This window comes from Coenobita brevimanus, chromosome 83, assembly GCF_032717465.1.
Source record: "Coenobita brevimanus isolate Jiangsu-jjx chromosome 83, ASM3271746v2, whole genome shotgun sequence".
NCBI classification, from domain to species: domain Eukaryota; kingdom Metazoa; phylum Arthropoda; class Malacostraca; order Decapoda; family Coenobitidae; genus Coenobita; species Coenobita brevimanus.
The window spans coordinates 1,441,640-1,467,977 of NC_137036.1; the positions used below are offsets into that span (position 1 = coordinate 1,441,640).

Below are 26,338 nucleotides of genomic sequence, written 5' to 3' on the forward strand. Positions count from 1 at the left end.
AATGTAATTGTATTGAAGAGGTTAAGAGCCCTACACATATATTTTGAAGTGGGTTTATGCCTAGTGGATGTTAGGGTGCCTGGTGGTTGGGTGGGTTCAGATGCTTTAACCAAATTTGTGAGGATTTAAGACCAAGGGGTGGTTGGGTTTTCAGATAAGGAAGCTCCCTGACACCTGCTCCTTAGTGATTTATTTTTGGTTATGGCTGGGTAATATCCTTTAGCATGCCATCTATGCAGTGTATGACAATATTGGAAGGATTTATGTAACAAAAGGACAGTAACGTGTAATAAACAGAATCTGTCTGTCTATCTGTCTATCTATTGCCAGACGCCTTAATCCCGGAAGGGGTGGCCACAAACAAATCACCTCCATGTCACCCTGTCCAGCACCCTTTTACTGCCTTGCTCCCACCTCACCCTCCCTCTCTCATGTACAAAAAATCACTTAGGAATAATAAACAAAATAAATCACACAAGAAGAAGGTGTTGGGGCTTCCTCACCCGGCGAGAATATCAGGCTGGGTGACAGACAGATTGACGTTAAGAGCATATAAGAAATTTTGTCGTAAGCACATACTGTAGATTAGTGTACTGTGTGTCGATGTCTGCACATGAACTAATAATCCTAACTTCTACATCTTTGAAATGGCCTTACTAACTTGTTCTAACCAACCCCTATGCATTGTGGAAAGTAGATAAAAGATAGATGTATAGTGAGTTGTCATAGCGCCATCGGAGACTTAACATCTCTTCCTAAGTGGTTTATTTTCCATCTTACGCCTTAACTGTCTCCTGTACATCATTTAAATCATTTTATTATTGATGTAGCTTCCTTTGATACTATACAGGTGGACAGGGAATTGTAATGTACTTAATAAACTGCAAAAGATGGAATTTTAATCCCAAAAGCTGGTACTCGAATTTATTTGATGAGATAAAACAGACTTGGTGTTTGAAAAGCTACACACACACACACACACACACACACACACACACACACACACACACACACACACACACACAGTGTTATCATTCTTCACACTGTCCTACCTCACTCACACAGCCATACTTAACAGTGTCACACTTAATGTTGCTACACCTCACACTGTTGTACCACACACAGCCACACCTCATACTACCACACTACACACAGACACACCACACTGCCACATTTCATGCACACTGTCACACCGTGCACTGCCACAACACACATTGCCACACCACACTTAGACACACCACACACTGCCATGCCACACACTGCTATGCCACACACTGCTACACCACACACTGCCACACCACGCAGTCACACCACACACACCACAAAGAGCCACACCTCATACTACCACACACCATGCATCTACTCAAACCACACACTGCCTTTCATCACACACTTCTTCACACCGTGGTCATGTACACACACTTCTTCACACCATAGGCACATACACACACACTCACACAGGCACACCTCCAATCTCATCTGTGCCGAGGCTTTTCCAACACTGTAAACAAACCATAATCCTGCACTATACGAAAGATGGCATCAAATTCGAATTAGCTTGGATTGACAACTCCTATTCATGGATGTGGTGTTCATCTGTGCACCCAGAGTCAAAAGTTTGCCTAATGTTTCACCTCTTATGCTTCTCACTCTCCTCTGATGGACATTATTTAAGTGAGAGAAGCTTGGTATGTTTTTCTGGCCTTATTTAACTCTCTGCTGGATGATATTTAACTGAGAGAGACTTGGTATGTTTCTCTGGCCCTAACTGACTCTCTGTTGGATGATATTAAACTGAGAGAGGCTTGGTATGTTTCTCTGGCTTTATAAGGATAATTCTCTGCTGGATAATATTTAACTGAGAGAGGCTTGGTATGTTCCTCAAGCCTTAGATAACTCCTTGATATGATGCATTAAGGAGGAAAGCAATAGATGTGCTCTTAGTGTGAAGCATTAGCAGTGGAACAGTAGGTCAACATTTCACCCTGACTGTGCTGTTGGCAACAGAAATCTTGTCCCTTACTTTTCTCTCCTTGAATTTTGAAAACTGGTGTGTGGAATCCGCAGTAGTTGACAACGATGACACTAATCTGTAGGCAAATACAGTTGCTTCCCTACTTGTGGATTTTCGAATAGTTAACGTTTGGAGATACAGTTTTTTTTTAGAAGCATTTGTGGAGTTATTTTGTGAATTGGCCTCTAGAAAATATTATATGCAGTACTTAAGATTCAATAATTACATCGTATCTGAAGCACCTGGTACAGCGGTCAGTAGTAGTATTTCAGTTTCTGTGTTTCCTGGTAATTTTTGCACACATGGCCTTGGATAGCAGTGAATTTGAAGAACTTTTTGAGTTTGGAGCAAGTCATGAAGCCAATTGAGTTTGTAAGTAAGAGACCCAGTGTAAAGATATCCTTGTGGATTGGTGTGGACTCATGAGGCTGATTGTGTAAGTATAAGGAGAGAGAAGTAGGAGGGACAGCTTGACTTCTGTTTCCAAACTGTACATGTTACTGTGTTTTGTGCTTGCTCTCGGTGTAACCTTTTTAAATTCCCATACCAATGTAATGTCTGTACTAACACCAGCCCTCCTTACCTGTCTAACCTGTACTAACACCAACCCTATACCTTGACCCTTCTGTGTAGGTGACCGGCGGCTTAAACAGCTTGCTAGAAATACGAAATACTTCCGTCGGAGGGTAAAGCAAATGGGGTTCATTGTGTATGGCAGTGAGGCGTCCCCAGTGGTCCCTCTAGTCTTATACCTTCCGGCTGTAACTGCGTGAGTACAAGATTACCCTCGCTATGGCCTGACCCTCACCCAACTCTCTTACAGTAGAATAGGAGGCTTTTTTGTGCCCCATTTCAAAGTAGAGTTACGCTTGGCCATGCCTCACACCTTTCCATACATGCCCATACCCATTCACATTAACTCCATTGCCAGTGAATTTTCTCTTGTCTATCACCAGATGCCTTAATCCCAGAGGGGGTAGCCATAAACAAATTGCCTTCATGTCCCCCTGTCCTCTGCAGTCAGGCTACCCCCCCTCTAAATCAAAATTATTCCTATAGATGGTGGAGTTAGAATGGTGGGATGTGGACAGGTATGGATGGGTGTGAGTTGTGGCCTAGCGTGATCCTAAACTGGGATGGATATAGCACAACCGCCAGCTGAGTGAGTCAGTGCGGTGCGTATAGATGCTTCTAATTTGTCTCAGTTTGTCTTTAATGTTTTGTTTTCTTGCACATATTTTTGGGGTCAGTTTTATGTTGTATATTATCCAGGATTGGCTGTTATCGTCGTACAGTGTTTGTGGAATTTGATTTGACATCTCTCTTGGGTTTGTTTTTATAATTATGGTTTAAATCGAGAAGACATACGTTAGACACAGTTAGGTTATATTATTGACCTCTTCCTTCTTCAGTCTCATGGTTTATTTTGGTCGACATAGAGACTTTGTTGCACCATTTCCATAGTTATTTGCTGTACATTTGTATCTTTTTAATATCGACATAGTTTACATCAATAAGAAGCTATCGAGGTGTGATAAGCTGAGTGAATTGGTAAGGAAGGGGTGTTGTAAAATCACTTGTCTTTTTGAATGTGGTTGGTTGTATTGTAAACCTAATCCTGAAATCGGGAGGTAGGATCCAAACCTCTAAATTTTAACACTAGGAAGGAGAAAGTGCTTAAGACATCTGGGGCTTGATGAGTCAGGTTGTAACTATGATAACTTAAGACCGTAATGCAAAATTATCCCAGTCCTGAGGCGTAACTATGATAAACGTGCTTGTATATTTTCACCCACCTGCCTTTGTGTTGTGGAGAGCGTTGTTGCACTGGCTTTTGCTATGGTTGCCTAGAAGTGTTGTTAAAGGGGTCGGTTATAGCGAACAATGTTACGGAAATTCATGGATCGTAGTAACGTGTGCAATAATCATGCTGGCGTATTCTCACCCACCTGCCTTACCACGTGTTCGAGAGCATTCTTGTGCCGAATGACGTTTGGTGCTTCGAATGTGGAGTATTATCGTTGATGCGTTTGTTTACACACCGCACCACCATATTCTTTTCTGTTGTACATACATTACTCTCAGATGGTGGATTGTTAATCCAGTCACTTTCTGTGGATGCATGGATTTGTTTTATATAGGCATGCACATGGTTTTATTGACCTGATGGGAATTGATGCAGTTTTGAGGATGGCACTGATGTAACTGGCAGCAGGTATTTGAGTCTCCATCATGTCCTTACCTCCATCACAGCATCCAAAAGGAGAATGTTAGACTCCAGGAAAAAGGCAGCATCAACTAATAAATCTCAATATACCAATAGCCAGACACCTTAATCCTGTAAGGAGTGCCCACAAACAAATTGCCTCCATGTCGCCCTGTCACCTGCCATTTCGCAGCCCACACCCCAAGCTCATACCCACTCTCTCATATACAATCTCCAGGGCCACGTTTTGACGAACCTGGAGCCACAACAACAGCAGCTGCAAGAAATTCCCACAGCTAAATAAAATTGTGTTTATTAAGCTTAAATAAAAAAAAAAAATGCATCCATAGCAGTGAACGGATTAATAGTCATCCATTGCTATATTACTGTATAATTTGTGACATTGCTTTTACAGATCATATTCAGTGGAGTCTCTTTTATCTGGAATTGTTTTAACCGTAATATGCCATTAACCGTAAGTTTTACTAAAACGTTATTTCGATTAACCGCAGAAATCTGAAATCTATCTGAAAATTCAAACACAGCGGGCTTGTTTCGCGCCACTAGCGTTAGTTTACGGTTGCTCCGCTAGTCACTAGAGCGAGCGTTATTTGAGTCAAGATTTATTTAAGTTGACAGTTTCTATTACAGTTACAAAATTGCAGTTACATACATAGTTACTACAGTGTATTAAGTGTTTTGATGATGGTTGAGTGCCTTTTGGGGTGCTGGTGGTGGTAGTGGGCTAGACGTTGCCAGAAATGGGTGATGGGTGAGTACAGTACTGTTCCCTTGTATCCTGCATATTATTACAGTATCTTGTGTCCGAAAAAAATCGATTAAATGAAACTTTGCAAGTCCCATGATTTTCCGATAAAAGAGACTCCACTGTATACGGTATATAATTTGGTTGTTCTATCGTATTTGTATTTTTTTCCCAGCGTCTCATTTCATGGTTTGGTTTTTTCAAATTAAAGTTTCTAGCTTTCAGATGCAGTTAGCTTTAAGCCCTTTGGCCTGAGGATGTATTTTTAGTTTAATATCACTCCCATCAGTGTATGAAAGGCCACTTGTGCCGTAGAGGTTTGTGAAGATTGTTTCCAAATCACTGTGAGAATTCTAAATCAATCAGAGTAAAAGAATGCAGCTGTGTCAAGAATTAAGCTCAGAACATGTCCAGGGACTTAACATGTTAATCTGTTGAGGTGGAGGAAGCCTTTTTAAATGTAATTCTAATTTCATGGTGATAATACTTAGTGCAAGATGGACTAACTGCAAGAGTGGGATAGAGCTTCCTGTTACCCCTGGGTTTGAAAAGTCTCTCCTAATCTGGATAAAGTACTTGTGTGATAAGAGTGATAAAATATGATAATGATAATAAAATACATCAGATAACAATAAAATACATCAAATAAGAATAAAATACATCAAATAACAATACAGTACATCTAATAACAGTAAAATACATCTAATAAAAATAAAATGGGATGTGATAATAGTAAATACATCATCAGGTCAAAGGATAGGTACTCCATCACGGTAAGTTGGTGTCATAGCGAGCCTGCTGGTATGTGCCGCTTCTTCTCCACAGCCACCCCACAACCCCCTCACGAATCCGGGGACAGGATGCAATTTTACTTTGATTCCTTTGTCTCCCGCCCCTCGTCCAGGTCGCCGCCGCATCCGACAACTGTCGAGGAATGTCAAGTATTTCCGGCAGCGGCTCAGGCAGATGGGATTCATTGTTTATGGCCACGATGATTCCCCCGTCGTGCCCTTGCTCTTATACCTCATTCCTAAGATCTCGTAAGTAGCTTGGCTTGGGTGGCGGGACTTCAAAAACAGTTGGTTAGTTGCCGGAGAGAGTACGATAAGGGTGACGCTTCCTGTACAGACCAATAAACAGATTTAATCCCATTTCTCCGTTTTCACCAGCAGATAACCCTGATTCCCTCTCTCAGATTTCACAACAGCACAGTCCGTTAAAGACATTGATTAATCCAACTATGAGATTTCAGTGAATGAATGAATGAGGTATTTCAAAAAATTTTCACTAACTTCACCACTGTTAAGACATTGATGTAAGGCTTAATAGTGAAAGTACTGTAATAGTTAGCACAGTACAGTAATCAGCCATCTTTTTTTTTTTTTTTTTTTTTTTTTTTTTAATGCAAGGAAGAAGGAACCAAAGGCCAGGAGCCCACAAGCCATTCCTTCCAAGAAAAAACAAAAACAATACAGTACAACAGGGAGCCAAAATCAAGATCCGTTCGTTTCAAAACCTGGCCATAAGTGACCCTAAAGGTATTAGGGATGTGAGGGAGAGTAATTGTACTTTATTTAACTTAATTTGCAGCCAGTGTTATGTTGATGAGGTAGGAGGGTACTGTATGTATGTTAGTTACCATAGCAAGTGAATGGATCTTGAAGTTGGCTCTCTGATATCTTGTTTTTGGTTTCTCTTGAAGGGAACAATCTTATGGACTCTTGGCCTTGGGTTCCTTGTGTATTATTATAGTTTCAGCCAAAAACAGAATTACAAGATTTTGATCTGTTTTTTCCATATCTTAGACAGTTCAAAGACACCTTTCTTCCATGGCATTTTCGTTGCAAGTTATTTTTATATTATGCTTGAAAGTTAGGTTAGGTTAGGTCATTTCAAGAGTAAAATAAAAATACTAATTTGCAACAAAAATGCAATACGAGAAAATTGTTTTAGGAATGTCTGAAATAGCAAAAAAATGGATCAAAATGTATTAATTCTGTTCTTGGCTGAAACTATAATTTTCCTGTTCCTTCTTCCTTGCATTAAAAAAAAAATATTGATAGCACTAAAACTGTGGAATATATTGCTTGAGTTATGTGAAGTTAGTGTATGTGTTTGTGGATTATTGTGGCTGTTGTTGATGACATTGGTTGGTATAGACATGGCTGACGTTCTGTATGCCTCAGAATACGTTTACCTGCTGTGTTTGTATGTAGATTTGGAAATACAGTTAGTCCTCACTGGAAGTCTAGGATGTGTGTAGAGAGAATGCTGTTTTTAACCCCTTCAGCCTGCAGTCCACTGGGTTCACAATTTGCAACTACCACTACTACCAACCTTTTTTGTTATGATGCTGTGTTTTCTGCATTATGTTCTTGCCGTGTTTGGTTGTTTAATTCAGAGTATGACAGTCCTCCAGAGTGTTTGTTTATAAAGACCCCAACATGCCTGCGTATGTTGGCCTTGGTCATCTAATGGCAGGTCTCCATGCTGCTTGATCTCTGGCAGCCTCTCTGGTGAGTTCCTTATCCCAGCCCTTAGTCAGTCCCTTATCCTAGCCTCTTTAGTTAGTCCCTTATCCCAGCGTCTTTAGTCAGTCCCTTATTCCAGCCCCTAGTCAGTCCCTTACCCCAGCCTCTATGAGTCCCTTATCCCAACCTCTAGTGAGTCCCTTATCCCAGCCTCTAGTGAGTTCCTTATCGCAGCCTCTAGTCAGTCCCTATCCCAGCCTCTAGTCAGTCCCTTATCCCAGCCTCTAGTAAGTTCCTTATCCCAGCCTCTAGTGAGTTCCTTATCGCAGCCTCTAGTCAGTCCCTATCCCAGCCTCTAGTGAGTTCCTTATCCCAGCCTCTAGTCAGTCCCTTATCCCAGCCTCTAGTGAGTTCCTTATCCCAGCCCCTTGTTGGTCCCATATCCCTGAGGTCACACTGTATGGCCTCGTCCTAAGTCTTTTCTGGTCTGCTTCTTGAAACTCTCCCTTGACATTCACACTCTCACCCTCCACACCCACCTGTCATCCTTCAGTAGGTCAGGAGGTTGAGGAAGGTTGTGTGTAAGCCCCTCAGTTCAAAAAATAATCTTTCATAAGCTAAATAGAATTGCCTGGAGAAGTTACAAATTTAATACCATTGATGTTACTGTAGTTATGAATTTAATACCAGAGATGTTACTGTAGTTTTTGTTGTAGTTACGAATTTAATATTATAGATGTTACTGTAGTTTTTGTTGTAGTTACGAATTTATTACGGAGATTTTACTGTAGTTTTTGTTGTAGTTACAAGTTTAATATTATAGATGTTACTGTAGTTTTTGTTGTACTGTAGTTACAAATTTAATACCAGAGATGTTACTGTAGTTTTTGTTTTTGTTGTTTTTGTGGTGGTTCCAGGCTCATCCAAACACGAACCCAGTGGATGGAGGTTTGATTTGCCCTTGTTTTGCAGTCCCCCATCTTTCTTTTAGGGTATCCCCGAAGGGGATGTATTTATAGCTAAGATCTGTTGTATAGTTGTGACACCACCTGAAGGCATTCGTCTCCAACACCCCTCTTTGTAACACAGTAAAACCCGCCTCTGGTTCATGACTGGGGGGTTAAAGACAAAGAACACATGCATCTGAATTAATAACAACTTTATGATGAATCACAGGCAGCTTTGAAAGGAAGAGCAGGTGTTTATTCATGTGCAGCTAATACTCTGCAACCGAGTGATCAACAGTGTAATAATCTGCAACTTGAGAGAGAGAGAGCGAGAGAGAGGTTGCAAAGATTAGGATAGGGGGAAAACAGAACAAGGACTATAGTAAAAAAGTGTGTAATGAAACCAGCTGAAATGAGGACAGAGAGAGAGAGGTGGTTGCAAAGACAAGGAAAGGGGGAAAACGGAAGAAGGACAGTAATCAAGAAGCTTGTAATGAGGCACGCTGAAATGAGGACAACTGCATGAAGCAAGCTGTGTACATAGTGGTTACAGGGAAGGTGATGGTGCGGAAAAACATGATTGCTTGCCTCTGTGTATGGATATTGAACAGCTTGGCACAGGTAGGGTGGAAAAACGGCTGATTCGCTTGTTATTGCCCGTGTTTATTTCCAAGGCAGTGCAGTGGTTTTTTATTTGCATTGGGCTCTGAACCTGTTTGCCGACCTGGATGCACTTGTGTGTTTTGTTCACGCTTAATCCTCAGAATCTGAGTGATGGATTTTTTTATTTTTATTAATATTATTACCATTATTATTATTATTATTATTATTATTATTATTATTATTGTTATCACTCTCATCTTAATTGTCAGGGCCAACTTGCCTAGCCCCAGGTTCCAATGCTTCCCATGGGGCAACATAGGATTGGATGAATGGATGGATTATTATTATTATTATTCATCCATGTATCATCTACTCCTGTGTTGCCCCATGATGATGATGATGATGATGATGATGATGATGATTATTATTATTATTACTACTACTACTACTACTACTACTACTACTACTACTACTACTACTACTACTACTACTACTATTATTATCATCATCATTATAATTATTTTGGTTTATGTTTTACTTGTTGCTGCCAGATGTTTTTATTCAATTTAGGAAAGACGTCTCACATAAAAGGGTTTACAAAGACTGTATCCAGTCCCTTGAGTGTGTTAAGCCAGTCCTAAAGTGGATAAAAATGTGCTGCAGGTAACAAGTCGGTGAAAAAAAAAAAATGGCATTACCAGATTCAGAGCATTAATTCAAACCATTTTCTTCATTTGAGGAAATTTCTAGTTGTCCATGGGTAAATTTACATAGTTTTCAGTTCACTGGTGGTGTGAATAAATTACAATACAATACAGCCTTGATATAACAAGCTATTTGGTGCCAGACCCTTGATGTTAGAGCCAGAAGTTTGTTAAAGTTGTACATCATACTGTTTGGTAATTTGTTATAAAGTTTGGTACATAAAGCGTTTACTGTACTTTGGTGCATCCAGTGAGGGCAAAAAAGGTTAATTATGAAATCCTGTACTGTATATATATTACTGCAAGAAGTGATTGGCTGGAAATTTTTGAGCTTGCCACATGCTGCTTTATGCATTAATTTTTCAAAACTTATTGCATGGTACTTTTTTTCCCATCTTTTAGTAATTGATTTTTTGGGGTAGCAATTTAAATTTTTTCAGCATGAGATGTGAAGATGCAACATGAGTATTTTTCCAGGCAGGTATAAAGTTAAAGCTGTTTTGAAATTTTGAATGTCTGTTTAGCTACCATGTTTTTTGAGCAGTGTAATTCAAAAAAAGAAATGGTTTTCTATAACTAACTTTTGTCTTGGTATTTTCTTATATAGTTTTAAATATAGTGACACTGATGTTTTGTAGGACTTTGTATATATATATATTTTTTGCTGATGTGTGCAGTACAGGGGGTCAGTAATATGCACTATCCTGTCGAGTGTTCATGGGTGACTTGGTCTGATGATTATTTTGAATGTGAGTCCCATGATGTGCAGGCTGAAGTTGCCCCTCACTTGCACTCCACCATTCTGTGTGTGTGTGTGTGTGTGTGTGTGTGTGTGTGTGTGTGTGTGTGTGTGTGCAAATATTGCGAGACCATGACATAGCTCTTCCAATACAAAAGCATTTCTGTCCATCACATCACTAATAGCCCTTTGGAATGCATGGAGAGTTTTGGTGGGCCATGGTGCGTGTGAGAGGAGCTGGGTTACATCTATGGCCAGAGTGAGAGGACACTGCAAAAAGCTTAAAGGAGACTGTTGCCTTTCCTGATGTGATGGACTTTTGTGTTGTGCTAAAGGAACTCTGTGTAAACATGTAAGAGGTGTGTTGTGTGGTGGGAGAGGTGGTGTGTGTGGTGTGGTGTGAGAGATGTGGTGTGGTATGAGAGAGGTGTTGTGTGGTGCAGGGGGTGTTGTGGCGTTGTGTGGTGTTGTGTGAGAGGCCAGGATACAGGCAAACAGGAACATTGAGATGAGAATATTAAGATGGATGGGTAGGGTAGGAATGAGAACACTGAGATGGATGCGTAGGGTCTCCTGAGCGATAAAGAATAGTTTGCCCTGAGTGAGAGACTGGATATAAAAACTACAATATTAGAGAAATAATGGTAGTTAAGAGGTGGAGATGTGTGGACAGGTTGAGAGGAGATGAGAGGGTGACAGGTGTGAATATACAAGGAAGATTGACTAAATCTAGACAGAGGAATTTGGGAGTGAGATCTTCTGCTGAGATCAGACAGAGAAATATAGGGAATGAGTTTGTGTGTGGAGATCAGACAGAAATGAAAACGAAAACAAAATGAATGAGACGTGCAGAGATCAGACGGAAGAGTATGTGGAATGAGATCGTGTGTGGAGATAAGACAGAAATGAAAAACACAAAATGAACGGTATCTTGTGTAGAGATCAGACAGAGGAGTATGTGGAATGAGATCACGTGTGGAGATGAGACAAATGAAAATGAAAACAAAACGAACGATATCATGTGTAGAGATCAGACAGAGGAGTATGTGGATTGAGATCTTGTGTGGAGATAATGGTGTGTTAGTGATCTCAGTTGGTTAGCCCTTCAGTCTGATTACCCTTTTTTAAATTTAATTCCTGCTGCCGCTACAGAATTTTATCAGCGTAAGACAGACCTGTGGTAGTAAATAGGGTAATGATGACTATCCCACCCCTCCAGTTCAGTTCTCTGTCCTAAAGTGTTCACAAATTTCTGGTTGTGCTATACATGTGGGGAGGGTGGAGAACAAGAGACTAATGAGGAGGGTGTATTGGAATGAGGTGGAGGGAGGGGGGAAGGGAGAGGGAGGCTGAAGATGAGATAGAGGGATGGAGAGGTATATGAGAGAGGGAGGTGTGAGCTGGGGGAGGGGAGTGAAATGGCGGGGGACGGTGACATGTAGGTGATCTGTTTGTGGCTACCCCTTGCAGAATTGAGGCATCTGGCAATAGATAGATAGATAGATAAAGTATGAAAACATAATCGAATTGATAGACAGTAAAACCTCACTATAACAGACTAATCGGGGAGAAGTTTAATCTGATAAAGTTGAAAATCTGTTATATCCGATGGTCCCCTTCTGAGTTAGGATTTGAAGCACCTGTTTAGAAATACATATGCTGGTGCTAAAAAATGAAAACTATGCCCATTGTACATAAACTGCCCATAATTTTTCCCTTTGCAGTTTATTTCACATCCTTGTCATTGCACTTTTTCATGTTTATGCCGTATGTGTGTGTGTGTGTGTGTGTGTGTGTGTGTGTGTGTGTGTGTGTGTGTGTTACTAGACATACCGGGAAATGAGCCCAGTGAAATGTAGGCTGAAGTTTCCCATCTTCAATCCACCATTCTCCCTTGGGGGGGATAGGAGAGAGAATTAAGGGACAGAAGTATAACCAGGCAGTGGAGCCAGTCAGTTATATCAGTGCCACCACATGAAGGCATCCTCGTGCATCAAATTGGAGAGGTTAAAAGCAGTGGTAAATTCAATGATTGCATGGGAATGACCCCTCACACACTGATTTTTTATTTTTTATTTTTTTTTTTGTGTGAGGAAGAAGAAACCAAAGGCTGAGCCCGCAAAACAGTTCCTTGCAAGAAAAAAAACAAAAACAATAGCAGTGATAAATTTGACGATAAGACGGACACAGCAGCGAATCCTGACGCATATGTTGGTTGCAGGATGTTTGTGCGTGAGTTAACCAAGCGTGGCGTGGCTGGCGTGGGGGTTGGCTTTCCGGCTACCAAGATTACCGGAGGACGCATGAGGTTCTGTCTGTCTGCCGCACACACCAAGGAAATGCTGGATAAGGTGAGGAAGAGTAGTGGTAGGAGTAGTAGCGGGAGTCACAGTGGTTGAAGTAGTAGTAGTAGTAGTAATAGCAGTAGTGGTTGTAGTAGTAATAGTAGTTGCAGCAGTGCTCATAGTCATTGTAGTAATAGTAGTAGCAGGAGTCACAGTGATTGTAGTAGTAGCAGAAGTAGTAATAGTTGTAGCAGTAGTAGTTGTAGTAGTAGTAGTAATAGTAGTAGTAGTAGTAGTAGCAATAATGAAGTGGGTGTAGTAGTAGTAGTAGTAGTTGTAGTGATAGTTGTAGTAGTAGTCGCAACTCAAGCTCATGGACGTGAACCTTGTGGACAGCTTGCCAATGTTGCCCATATCCTGTACTCCACCATCCTCCTTTTGAGAGTTAGGGAGGAAGGTGGATAAGATGACAGAGTAGAATCATCATCAGATGCAGTAAGTGGAGTAGGTTTTTATAAGGAGGAGAGTGAGGAATGTTGTGGTGTGGATGTGGATGTGATAGGAAGCGTTAGGAGAAACACACTGAGGTGGTTTGACCATGTGGAGAGGATGGAGAGTGAGAGACTAATGAGGAGAGTGTATGTGAGTGAAGTGGAGGGGGGGGAGAGGAAGGGGAAGGCTGAGGATGAGGTGGAGAGATGGAGTGGAGAGGTATATGAGAGAGGGGGATGTGAGCTGGGAGCACGGCAGTGAAATGGCAGGGGACAGGACGACATGGAGGCGATTTGTTTGTGGCCACCTCTTTCAGGATTAAGGCTTCTGACAATAGCTAGATAGAATTTTATGAAGCAGAACATATTATTATTATTATTATTTTTACTGTATTATAATCATTATCATCATCATCATACTTTGCAGATTTTGAAGGAGGTCGATGAGGTTGGGTACATGTGTTCGAGTCACTACTCTCGGGAGCCACGCAGCAAAGAACCCATTGAGTGGTAACACGTCCACCACCACAGCCCTGCACACACCACCACAGCCCTGCAAACACCACCACAGCCCTGCAAACACCACCACAGCCCTGCAAACACTACCACAGCCCTGCAAACACCACCACAGCCCTGCAAACACCACCACAGCCCTGCAAACACCACCACAGCCCTGCAAACACCACCACAGCCCTGCAAACACCACCACAGCCCTGCAAACACCACCACAGCCCTGCATACACTACCACAGCCCTGCACACACCACCACAGCCCTGCATACACCACCACAGCCTTACAAACCACCACAGCCCTGCCAACACCACCATAGCCCTGCAAACACCACAGCCCTATAAACACCACAGCCCACACATCAGATGAAGAGAGGACAGTGCAGGAGCATCCAATGTCTCTCCTTCTGCCTTTATGAAAATCGGAGTTATCTGGATTCATCGTACGTTTGTTTGCAGGCCTTTTAAAACATCGGAGTTACGAGACTGGATTCATCATATGTTTGTTCGTGGGAGCTTCTCGTGTCTCCTTCCGCCTTAAAATAATTGGAATTATGTGACTGGATTTGTTGTAAGTTTGTTGTTTGCAGGAGTGTCATGCCTCTCCTCACACCTTAAAAATTATCGGAGTTACGAGACTTGATTCATCGTACATTTGTTTGTAGGTGCATCTTGTGTCTCTCCTGCCTTCAAAAATGTCAGTTACGAGACTGGATTCTTTGTAAGTTGTGTGTAGGAGCTCCCCATGTCACCCTCCTCGTAGCGTATAAAATCGGAGTTACCAGACCAAATTCTTCATAAGTTTGTTTGTGGATCAGAGCTCAGAAAATTTACATGAGTTGAGGACCCAAAGAATATGCAGAAATCTCATTTACGCTAAGTCATGCCCCCTCCTCCCCATCTCTCTCTCTCTCTCTCTCTCTCTCTCTCTCTCTCTCTCTCTCTCTCTCTCTCTCTCTCTCTCTTTTCAATGACTCCCTCAGCTGATAAGTCATGACATTAGTTGGAATAAATATAGAGTTGTCTGAATCATGAGAAGGTTAAGTCTAGAGGAATAGTGTATTAAAGATGCATTGACATCTAAAAAAATTGATTTCCCGTTTTCATTCAGTTTTCTGTACCAATTGTGTGGAAGAATTTGTGGTAATTTTAATATATCGGTTTTCCTTTCATCATTTTTTTGTCTCTCCCTGTTTTTTTGGCCATACGAGGGAAAACCAGGCTGGGATGATGATGATGATGACGATGATGATGATGATGATGATGATGAGGAGGAGGAGTGAAGAAAAGAGGACGATGTTGATGGTGGCGATGATGATGATTGAAGAGAAGAGGAAGAAGATTATTGTTGATGATGATGATTTAGGAGCAAAAATAAGATGATGATGATGATGACAGTAGACCCCATCGCTGACGTAAAACAAAGACTTTATATATATTGTCTAATCTCGCAAGGAGCACCATTACTGATTCTCAAAAACGTTCCTAGTTGTGTTAAGATTCTGTTATATATAATGTTTGATGGAGGCAGTAATTATATCAAAGTCGCCTATGTTTTTATGGAGGGAGGGGGAGGCCAAGGATGAGATGAAGGGATGGAGTGGAGAGGTATATGAGAGAGGGGGGTGTGATGTGGGAGCAGGGCAGTGAAATGGCAGGGGACAGGGCGACATGGAGGCGATTTGTTTGTGGCCACCCCTCATGGGATTAAGACGTTTGGCAATAGATAGATAGATAGTATGTTTTTGTTATTGTCGTGGCCCTAGGATGGTTCGAAGGTGGGTTGAGTGGATGGCAGGCTGAAATTCTCTCTCTCCTGCCGACCATCAGCCCTTTAGGGGTTAGGAAGGGATCTGAGGGATGTTTATAAAAAGTGTGCAAAAATCCTGTTGCCTATTTTGCTTCTCTCTTCATGTGACTGAAAATCGGTGGGGTGCATTCGAGGCACTCTCTCTCTCTCTCTCTCTCTCTCCCTCTCTCCATAAGTAAATGAAAAAAAAATTGACGGGTGACATTGCATTGTGGCCAAGTTAAATCATTTCTGTAACCCCTCTCTCTCTCTCTCTCTCTCTCTCTCTCTCTCTCTCTGTCAGTGTCAATTGCTACCCATATATATATATTTTATTTTTCTAAAGTCAGTTGTGAGAAAAACAGGAGTGTCGCCAGGACCTTTGCCACTGCCTGTCTATTGCCGTCGGTGTCCAAAGATGTCCGTCCGGCTTGCGTGGACGTGGTGAGGATAGTTTTGTATTCTTATCGGTGAAAGAAGAGCTCCCTAATGCCTCCTCCCTAGTGATTTATTCTTGGGTGTGGCTGGTCATCCTTTTGTATGTTATTTATGCAGAGTATGGCAGTGTTAGGAGATAACACACAACACAGTAAGGTGTAATAAAATAAATTGCATAAGAAAAGGTGCTAAGGAGCTTTATGCAGAGTATGGTGATATTGGAAGGATTTACGTAACACAGGTGATGACAGTAAGGTGTAATAAAGAAAATAAATTGCATAGGAAAAGGTGTTAGGGAGCTTGGTGTAGAGTATGGTGATACTGGAAGGATTTACATAACAGATGATGACAGTAAGGTGTAATAAAGAAAATAAATTGCATAGGAAAAGGTGTTAGGGATCTGCAGGAAGAGTTTGAGAGTATTGGAAGGATTTACATAACACAGAAGACAACAGTAAGGTGTAATAAAATAAATCACATAGGAAAAGGTGTTCGAGATCTGCAGGAAGAGTTTGGCAGGATTGGAAGGATTTACATAACACAGAAGACAACAGTAAGGTGTAATAAAGAAAATAAATCACATAGGAAAAGGTGTTAGGGAGCTTCCACAACCAATGAGAATGTGAGCTAGCGTGTAATACTGTTGTGAAAATTTGTGTGTAAAGAGGTTACCCCTATGCTATGCTGATTGATTAGATTAGTTAATTCTTTGCTGTCTGTCTGTATCTATCCATCTATCTGTCTATCTATTTGTCTATCTGTCTATCTATACCCAGATGCCTTAATCCTGTAAGGGGTAGCCACAAACAAATTGCCTCCATGTCACCCAGTCCCCTGCTATTTCACTGCCCTCCCTCCAACTTACACCCCACTCTTCTCATATACCTATTTCCTCCATCTGATCCTTGGTCTTCCCCCACTTTACTTACATACACTCTCCTTGTTAGTCTCCCACTCTTCATCCTTTCCACTCCATCCCTCCATCTCATCCTTGGTATCCCCTTTGCTCTTCCCACTCCACCTCACTTGCACACTCTCCTCATTAGTCTCTCCATCCTCACAATCCTTCTATCTCATCCATGGTACCCTCCCTCCACCTCACTCACATACACACTCCTCATTAGTCTCTCCATCCTCACAATCCTTCTATCTCATCCATGGTACCCTCCCTCCACCTCACTCACATACACACTCCTCATTAGTCTCTCACTCTCCATCCTCTCCACATGGCCAAACCACCTCAGTGTATTTCTCCTAATGCCTCCTATCACATCCACACCACAATGCTCCTTCACTCCTGTTTAATTCCCTGTAATCCCTGAAGCGTACTTAAAACTGAATATGAACGTAGGAAGATTTTAAACTGTCTCATCGTAGTGAAGGTGTTGGAAATGGAAAATGGTTCGTAGAGCAATTCTATCTATCTATCTATCTATCTATCTGTCTATTGCCAGACGCCTTAATTCCTTATACGGGGTGGCCACAAACAAATTGTCTCCATGTCACCCTGTCCCCCGCCATTTCACTGCCCTGTCTCCAGCTCACACCCCTCCTGTCATATACCTCTCCACTCCATCCCTCCATCTCATCCTTGGCCTTCCCCTCCCTCTCTCCCCCTCCACCTCACTCACATACACTCTCCTCATCAGTCTCTCACTCTCCGTCTTCTCCATATGGCCAAACCACCTCAGTGTGTGTGTAGAGCAATAATGGATGCTAATTATATGCTTGAGTCTTGTAATTACATTCTGAATTTTTTTGAATCCTAAAACTTTATTACAAAACACTAGGCTTTGTTAATAAGGCAGAGTTGTATTAGAGTTAAGAAATATGTAATTGAGAAGGACGAAAAACGAAGATGATGAACCCCAGTTTGAATATGGGAGCAGAGGGAGGAAAAACGAAGGTGATGAAATATATAATTGAAATTGATGACTGCAGTTGATCTTGAGTTATCGCTCTTATAACCTTTGAAATAATTATAATCATCATGAAAGACTGACAGTTGTGCTTTTGTAATGATGATGCTGATGATAATGACATATAAATGATGATGATGATGTATGTAAGTGATGATGATGATAATGGCATGTATGTACACCAGTAAACATTAATTTATATATATTTCACTGGTTATACATTGGCCGGATTTTGTAATTGGAAAAATAAGGTGTTTTCAATATTTTAACATTTTTGGAGAATACCTTATTTCGTGTAGTAGTGAAGAGTATTGTTACCCCATCATTAGGTAGGAAAAGAAGTGTAAGTGACGATGATGATGATGGTGGTGGTGATGGTAATGATGATGAAGAAGATTGTGATTTAGGTGGTGGTGATGGTGATGGTGGTGGTTGTGATGGTGAAGAAGAAGCGTTTTTAGATGATGGTAATGATGACAGTGATGTGTTTTTACTAACAATTTATAATGGTCAGCTATAGAATAAGTAATCTGATGTTCCTTGATTTAACGTAACCATGACCGACACAGTTACCAAACAAGGAAGTATGTACGTTTGTGGGTCGTCGTGTATGCTTGTCCCATCGTTTATACTCATCCTTTATCATTTATGCTTATCCTTTATCGTTTATGGTCATCGTTTATCGTTTATGCCGAGCCTTTATGGTTAATTCTCAGTCTTTGTTGTTTATTCTCCCCTCCAATATCTGCCTAAAGGAAAGATAGCCATAGTTATACATTGAATAAAGATGTGTTGGCGGTGATTCAAACTGTTTACATTGCATTGGCCATTTCACTGCCCTCTCCCAGCTCACACCCCCCTCTCATATACCTTTCCATCCCTCCATCTCATCCTCAGCCTTCCTGTCCCGCTCCACCCTCCACCTCAGCCACACACACACTCTTTGTTAGTCTCTCACTCTCCAGACCCACAAATGTATATACAAACCTTGGATTTAATACTGACATATCCACACAGTTCCTTTGATTAGAGGAAGATTGCAGTACTATCTCTCAGTGTCTCATTAGGGAATTTTAATAAAGAGATACAGTATTTTTGTTAGCAGTTGGCAAAAGGTTTCATACACACAGACGGTCAAGGAAGAAGTGGCACAGTTAACACTAGTCTGCCCTTCTTTCAAAGCTCTCGACATGGATCTGTAATTAACTCGTTGCAGGTATGGATAAGTTTGTACTGCCGGTGATTAGGTTGTAATTAGGTAGTACAGTAATTGTTCCTGGATCCTCTCTCTCACCCTGTCTTTATTTTGTTCCAGGATCCTCTCTCTCACCCTGTCTTTATTATCTTTAACTGGGGATGAAGAAATGATAAATGATAATGATATATATAAAAAGATGGGTTTCTCAGCTAGCATTATAAATAGACTGACGGTAGATGATTGTGAGAGTTTGTACATCTCTAAATATCAGCTGTGTACATGTAATATTTTGTGCATCAGCTGTGTACATGTAATTTTCTTGTGCATCAGCTGTGTACATGTAATATTTTCATGCATCAGCTGTGTACATGTAATTTTCTTGCATCAGCCTTGTACATGTAATATCCTTGTGCATCAGCCGTGTACATGTAATATCCTTGTGCATCAGCTGTGTACATGTAATATTTTGTACATCAGCTGTGTACATGTAATATTCTTGTGCATCAGCTGTGTACATGTAATATTTTCATGCATCAGCTGTGTACATGTAATATTTTGTACATTAGCTGTGTACATGTAATATTTTGTACATCAGCTGTGTACATGTAATATTCTTGTGCATCAGCTGTGTACATGTAATATTTTGTGCATCAGCTGTGTACATGTAATATTTTGTGCATCAACTGTGTACATGTAATATTTTGTGCACCAGCTGTGTACATGTAATTTTCTTGCATTAGCTGTGTACATGTAATATTTTGTCCATCAGCTGTGTACATGTAATATTCTTGTGCATCAGCTGTGTACATGTAATATTTTCATGCATCAGCTGTGTACATGTAATATTTTCATGCATCATATTGTGCCTTTTTGGTAAACAGGAGTGAGTGAGGTGGAATTACGCACTGAATTTTGAGAAGGTAATATTCATGGTGTTTCAATATAAGCCATTTTGCTGTAGTGTCTTGTGTGTAATATTTCCATTATATTTCCATTATATTTTTCCATTATATATTTCTGCTATATTTCCAATTATATATTTCCATTATATTTCCGTCATATTTCCATTATATATTTCTGCTATATTTCCATTTATATATTTCCATTATATTTCCATCATATTTCCATTATATATTTCCATCATATTTCCATTATATATTTCCATTATATTTCTGCTATATTTCCATTATATTTCCATCATATTTCCATTATATATTTCCATTATATTTCTGTTATATTTCCATTATATTTCCATTATATGTCCATTATATTTCCATTATATTTTTCCATTATATTTCCGTTATATTTTTATTATATATCTCCAATATATATTTCCAAATTTTTCCATCATATATTTACATTGTATTTCCATTTCCATTATACATTTCCATTATATTTTTCATCATATATTTCCATTATATATAGTATCAATAGGAGAAAGATAGTGACTTATAAACCAACAGGAGAAAGAACAGTGACATATACCAACAGGAGAAAGTGACTTATATACCAGCAGGAGAAAGTGACTTATATACCAACAGGAGAAAGAACAGTGACTTATATACCAACAGGAGAAAGAACAGTGACTTATATACCAACAGGAGAAAGTGACTTATATACCAACAGGAGAAAGTGACTTATATACCAACAGGAGAAAGTGACTTATATACCAACAGGAGAAAGAACAGTGACTTATAAACCAACAGGAGAAAGTGACTTATATACCAACAGGAGAAAGAACAGTGACTTATATACCAACAGGAGAAAGAACAGTGACTTATATACCAACAGGAGAAAGAGCAGTGACTTATAAACCAACAGGAGAAAGACTATACCAACAGGAGAAAGAATTTACTAACAGGAGAAAGTGTACCAACAGGAGAAAGTATACCAACAGGAGAAAGCATATACCCACAGGAGAAAGTATACCAACAGGAGAAAGAATATATACCAAAAGGAGAAAGAACAGTGACATATATAGTGTATTTGGATAGGCTAATGTCTCACCAGGAACATGTATATTATTTTCCCACAATCTCCAAATGTCCTTAACCAAATTAACGAGAGGCGTTGTGAATTGGAGGGATTAGGTCAGCTTCATTAACTGCCCCGGCCATTAAAACATTGCCCTTAGTCTGTTTGTTTATGAGGACTCCAAAATGCATGCGTCAGCCTTTGTCACGGTGGCTGTACATGCTGCTCAGTCCCTGGCAGCTTCTCAATTCAGTCCTTTACCCCTGAGGTCACACTCCATGACCTCAACTCCAGAATGCTTCTATGTGTCAGCCTTGGTCACCTAATGGCAGCTCTACATGCTGCTCAATCCCTGGCAGCTTCTCTGTTCAGTCCCTTATCCCTGAGGTCACACTGTATGACCCTATCCAGAGCCAGGATTCTCATTGATATGGAAGCTTCCTAACACCCCTTCCTTAGTGATTTTTTTTTGGATATAAGTGGTTATTGTCATTTTGTACATCATTTATGCAGAGTATGGCAGTGTTGGAATGGTTTATATAACTCTGAAAAGGACAGTACAGTGTAATAAACAAAATAAATTGCTTAGGAAAAGGTGTTACGGAGCTTTATGCAGAGTATGGTGATGCTGGAAGGGTTTATATATAATACAGAAAAAGACTAAGGTGCAATACTAGAAGAAATTGCTTAGGAAAAGGTGTTAGGGAGCTTCCAGTGAAAATACCCACCTTTGACACTATGGAAACATATATTGAAGAGGTTAGCCCATCCAGTTCCATAAACCTCTCTTGAACTGAGTACAACAATCGGGATGGAGTAGGCACAGACTAAAACTGACCTGCTGTTTATTTAAGGTAGATAGATAGGTAGAATTAATATAGATAGGTAGATAAAAGGTAGATACGACTTCTCCAAATACTGTAGGTTTGAGAAAGATTATATAATTTACAGACACAAGTTAATCTCTTTACTGTGGACATTAGTCTTGCTTGTTCATGGTTTTATTTGGCTTAGAAGTTGGCCTTTGTAATGGAGGGGGTAAGAGTAGTGGTTGTAATAGTTGCAGTCCCATTGTCGGAATGCAAACCCAGTAGACTGCAGGCTGAAGTTGACTCCTGCAGTCCAGTATTGTCTTTTTGAGGGATAGGGAGGGATGAAGGGATGGTTGTTAGTGTTTGCAGTAGTTGCAGTAATTATGGTCCCATCATCGGAATGTAAACCCAGTGCACTGCCGGCTGAAACTGACTCCTATGGTCCACCATCGTATTTTTAAGGGATAGGCAGGGATGAAGGGATGGTTGTTGTTGTTCGCAGTAGTTGTTGTAATCATAATCCCATCATTGGAATGTAAACCCAGTGGACTACAGGACAAAATTGACTCCCACAGTCCACCAGCGTCTTTTTGAGGGATAGGAAGGGATGAAGGGATGTTTGTTGTTGTTGGTGTTGGGTTGATGCCGTGTCACTCAGCAGGGAAGACCAATCAGTATCACCCTGGCCGTTGTACTGCTGGTTAGTGTCTTGCCCTGCCACATCACCGGTTCTTGGGGCAGCACACTCCTCTGGGATGGGATTTTGGACGATTTGGCACCCAGGAGATCCCGTGGGAGGTGGTGCCACTGTGAAGAGGGGTCCTGTTGGCAGCAAGGGATGTTTACATTATCAGTGGACGTTGTCGGTTATATCAGTGCCACCACATGAGGGCCTCCCTCCCTTTATCTGTATTTCCTGCTGCCTATGACCTCCAGGCTTTCAAGGGCAGTGTGTCCAGGCATCTCAAAATGAACGCATCTTGAAGTTGGCTGTCTGTTATCTTGTTTTTGTTTTTTCTTGGAGGGAACCTATTTGCGGGCTCCTGGCCTTTGGTTCCATCTTCCTTGCATAAAAAAAAGGAAATCGTGAAAGGGGTTTATAAAGGCTGTCTGTGCCTCCTTCAGATCAACAAGCCTCTCTTAGCCAAACAAGACTGTGTGGAGATAAGCAAGGAATTGAGATAAACAAGAAAGGAAGGTAAGCAAGGGTAAAAACACGAAGCATTGTGCAGGTGGAAGGTGTTACTTGATTTAGCTGTAAGTCTTGATTGCCTGTTCAGGGACTGGAAACACATATGTGCTTAGAGTACGCAGTTGTTAGGGCAGGAACGAGGCCTTGTATCCCTGCCCTGACTCTCCCATGTACATTACTCTTCCTTTGTGCTCTAATTTGGCCTAAAGTTGACATCCACATCCTGAATGCTGTGTTGAAATGATTACCACTGTGATGCTGGTCATGAAGAAGTGCTGTGGGAAGGATGTGGAGCTGTACAGTTGTTCTGGTGTCATGGTGTGTGAAATAAGTGATAATATGACAACCTGGGCCAAGTTAGGGTGAAAGGAGTATAGGTTATAAGGTTTATGTTTTAGATGTTCCTTCCTCCTCTCCTAGTTAGTCTCTAGTATTCTTCCCCATCGTGTTATTGGATGAAAGTTTGATTCTGTGAGTGTAATTATTTTTTGTATGCTAGCACTCTCTCTCTCTCTCTCTCTCTCTCTCTCTCTCTCTGTGACAGTTGTACAGAATTTATTATTTTCATTATTATTATTTCTCCCTATGTGTCAAGTGGGGTTGGTGGAGGATTAGTGCCCCTCACTGTAAAACAATTAACTCTAAGCCCTTGGCCACCCCGTTTGGGATACATGGCGTCTGGCAATGAATGAATGAATGAAAATGAATTATTATTATTTTCATCATCATCATCATCATCCCAAAGCTGTCTGAAACACTTGATGCAAATTATTATTATTATTATTATTATTATTATTAGTTATCATTATTTGATTATTATTACTATGATTATTGTTATTATTATTATTATTATTATTATTATTATTATTCCTTTTTAATAATAATTTGATAGGATCACTAGATAGATAGATAGATAGTTTATATCTACTGAAAGATGTGTCTGTCTATTACCACACAACTTAAAGGATGAAAGTGCCTGGCAGTAGATAGATAGGTGGATGGATGGATAGATAGATGGATGGATTAGTGAAAGTTGAGATAGGTAGATGGATAGATAGATTAGTAAAAGTTGAGATAGGTAGATGGATGGATAGACAGATAGATAGGTAGATGGATGGATAGACAGATAGATAGGTAGATGGATGGATAGACAGATAGATAAATAGATCCTTGAAGGCTGTGGTGATATATAATAATGACAGATGAAAGGCAGTGCAGTAGAAGTGGATCAGTGTTATATTTTGCATTATGTATAAATATAATAAATTGCAAGTAAAAAAAAATGTGCATAAATTTTTCCAATAAGTCTAGTAAGTTTAGTGCAGAAAATATATGAAAGAGAGAGAGAGGTCGGAGGTAAAGCATATGTTTTTTGAAGACTGCTATACTTTTCTTGGTCTATAAACAGTATTGCCTAAGAATCTGATACGTGTGTTTTGATTTTGAAATGTACATACTTTTAAAAATTAGTTTATGTATTTTTTGAGGTAATGGTGTATGTGCTATCAAGTGTGTCATCCTGTATTGTAATTATAAGGCTTGATTTTTGTATATACTGTATTTCTTACCATATTTCCCACCATAGACTCGGCCCTGATTTAGTTTGGTACTGTATGAAGGAAATAATTTGAAGGTGAATTCCCCTGCTCACCCTCCCCTTCAGGAAAACAGTATTTAAGTATTTAAAGAATAAATTTAAGGGTTAATGGTGCCGATATCTAAATCCTCAAGTTCAGCCTTCCTAAATTTAAAAAACGAAAAAAATGGGGGTAGGGAAGCTGCCAGAGATCGAGCAGCATGGAGAGCCACCATTAGGTGACCAAGGCCAACGCATGGAAGCACGTTGGAGCCTTCGAAAACAAACAAAACGAAAGAACAAACCAAGAATTAAATTTAACAGCCATATTTAAAATGAGTAGTTGTTATTAGCACTGACTTGCTGTAGTAAATGAGGGTGATTATTAGACCCATAAATAAAATAAATACAGTATAATAATAATAATAATAATAATAATAATAGTGCAATGAATGGGCATTGTCTGTGGTGGTAAATGTGGTTGTGGTGATGCCTGAACATAGTCTCATTACTGATTTATTCCCTCCAGGCGTGATCTCATCCTGAGGTGGAAGGTATATATATTTTTCTCGTGATTATTGCATTTCATATTCCTCACTGCCATACTGGGATTAAGACTTACACACACCTTCCTAGAGTTGGCATGATGGTGGTGTTCTGTGTGTGTGTGTGTGTGTGTGTAGTGTTTATTATTATTATTTTTGTAATTTCAGTAATCTTATAACTCACTGCATTTATTACCTATGCTCTGTCCATCTTAAATTGGCCTAAAATTACCAGTCTCTCCTTTGTAAATGCTGAGATGCAAGATTAACACTAGAATATGATGCTGCAGTAGTCATGAAGTGCCAGGGAAAAGATTAACAGTAGAGTGAGGCGCTACAGGAGTCACGAAGAAGTGCTAGGAGAGGGATTAGCGCTAGAATGAGGTGCTATAGTAGTCACAAAGAAGTGCTAGGGGAGGGATTAGCACTAGAATATGGTGCTGCAAGAGTCACAAAGAAGTGCTATGGAAAAGATTAACAGTAGAATGTGGTGCTACAATAGTCATGAAGAAGTGCTAGGAGAGGGACTAGCTCTAGAATGTGGTGCTGCAGTAGTCACGAAGAAGTGCTAGGGGCAGGATGTAGTCATAGTAGTGTCTAACCTCACCACCGAACTGGGGAAAATAATCGGCAGAAGGATGTACAGAATTCACCTCGTCCTATTTCACAATCGGCCACTCCTCGACCACCACTTGTAAAATCCTTGCTACACTCCTGCACCAAGTTAAGATGGACACACTATAGCCTGATGTGCAATTAAGTATTGATTATGTTTTCATTTTTTTATTATTATTATTATTATTATTATTATTATTATTATTATTGTTATTGTTATTATTATTACAGTATTAATATTTATTATTTTTGTTATTAATATTATTCGTTATTATTATGATATTATTATTATTATTATTATTACAGTATTAATATTATTTATTATTTTTGTTATTAATATTATTCGTTATTATTATGATATTATTAATTTTTATTATTATTTATTATTATTATTATTTATTATTATTATTATTATTATGTATTATTATTATCATTCTTCTTCTTCTTCTTCTTCGTATTATTATTATTATTATTTATTTTTTTGGGGGTAGTAATGTACAGGGTGTCCCGGGAGGAAAGGGCATAAATTAGGAATATGATGAGTG

General features: G+C 40.0%; 2 protein-coding genes across 2 annotated transcripts in view; both read left to right on the forward strand.

The window, feature by feature from the left end:
- lace (serine palmitoyltransferase long chain base subunit) overlaps nucleotides 1-14,669 on the forward strand; it is a 63,878-nt gene extending 49,209 nt beyond the window's left edge. Inside the window, exons 10-12 of the mRNA XM_080280067.1 lie at nucleotides 5,891-6,026; nucleotides 12,672-12,801; nucleotides 13,654-14,669. Coding sequence (XP_080136193.1) covers nucleotides 5,891-6,026; nucleotides 12,672-12,801; nucleotides 13,654-13,740 — 353 coding nt within the window. The 3' untranslated portion in view covers nucleotides 13,741-14,669. The remainder of the gene's footprint in view (nucleotides 1-5,890; nucleotides 6,027-12,671; nucleotides 12,802-13,653) is intronic.
- Nucleotides 1-26,338, forward strand: part of LOC145409769 (uncharacterized) — a 265,348-nt gene that overhangs the window by 211,664 nt on the left and 27,346 nt on the right. The window lies entirely within an intron of this gene.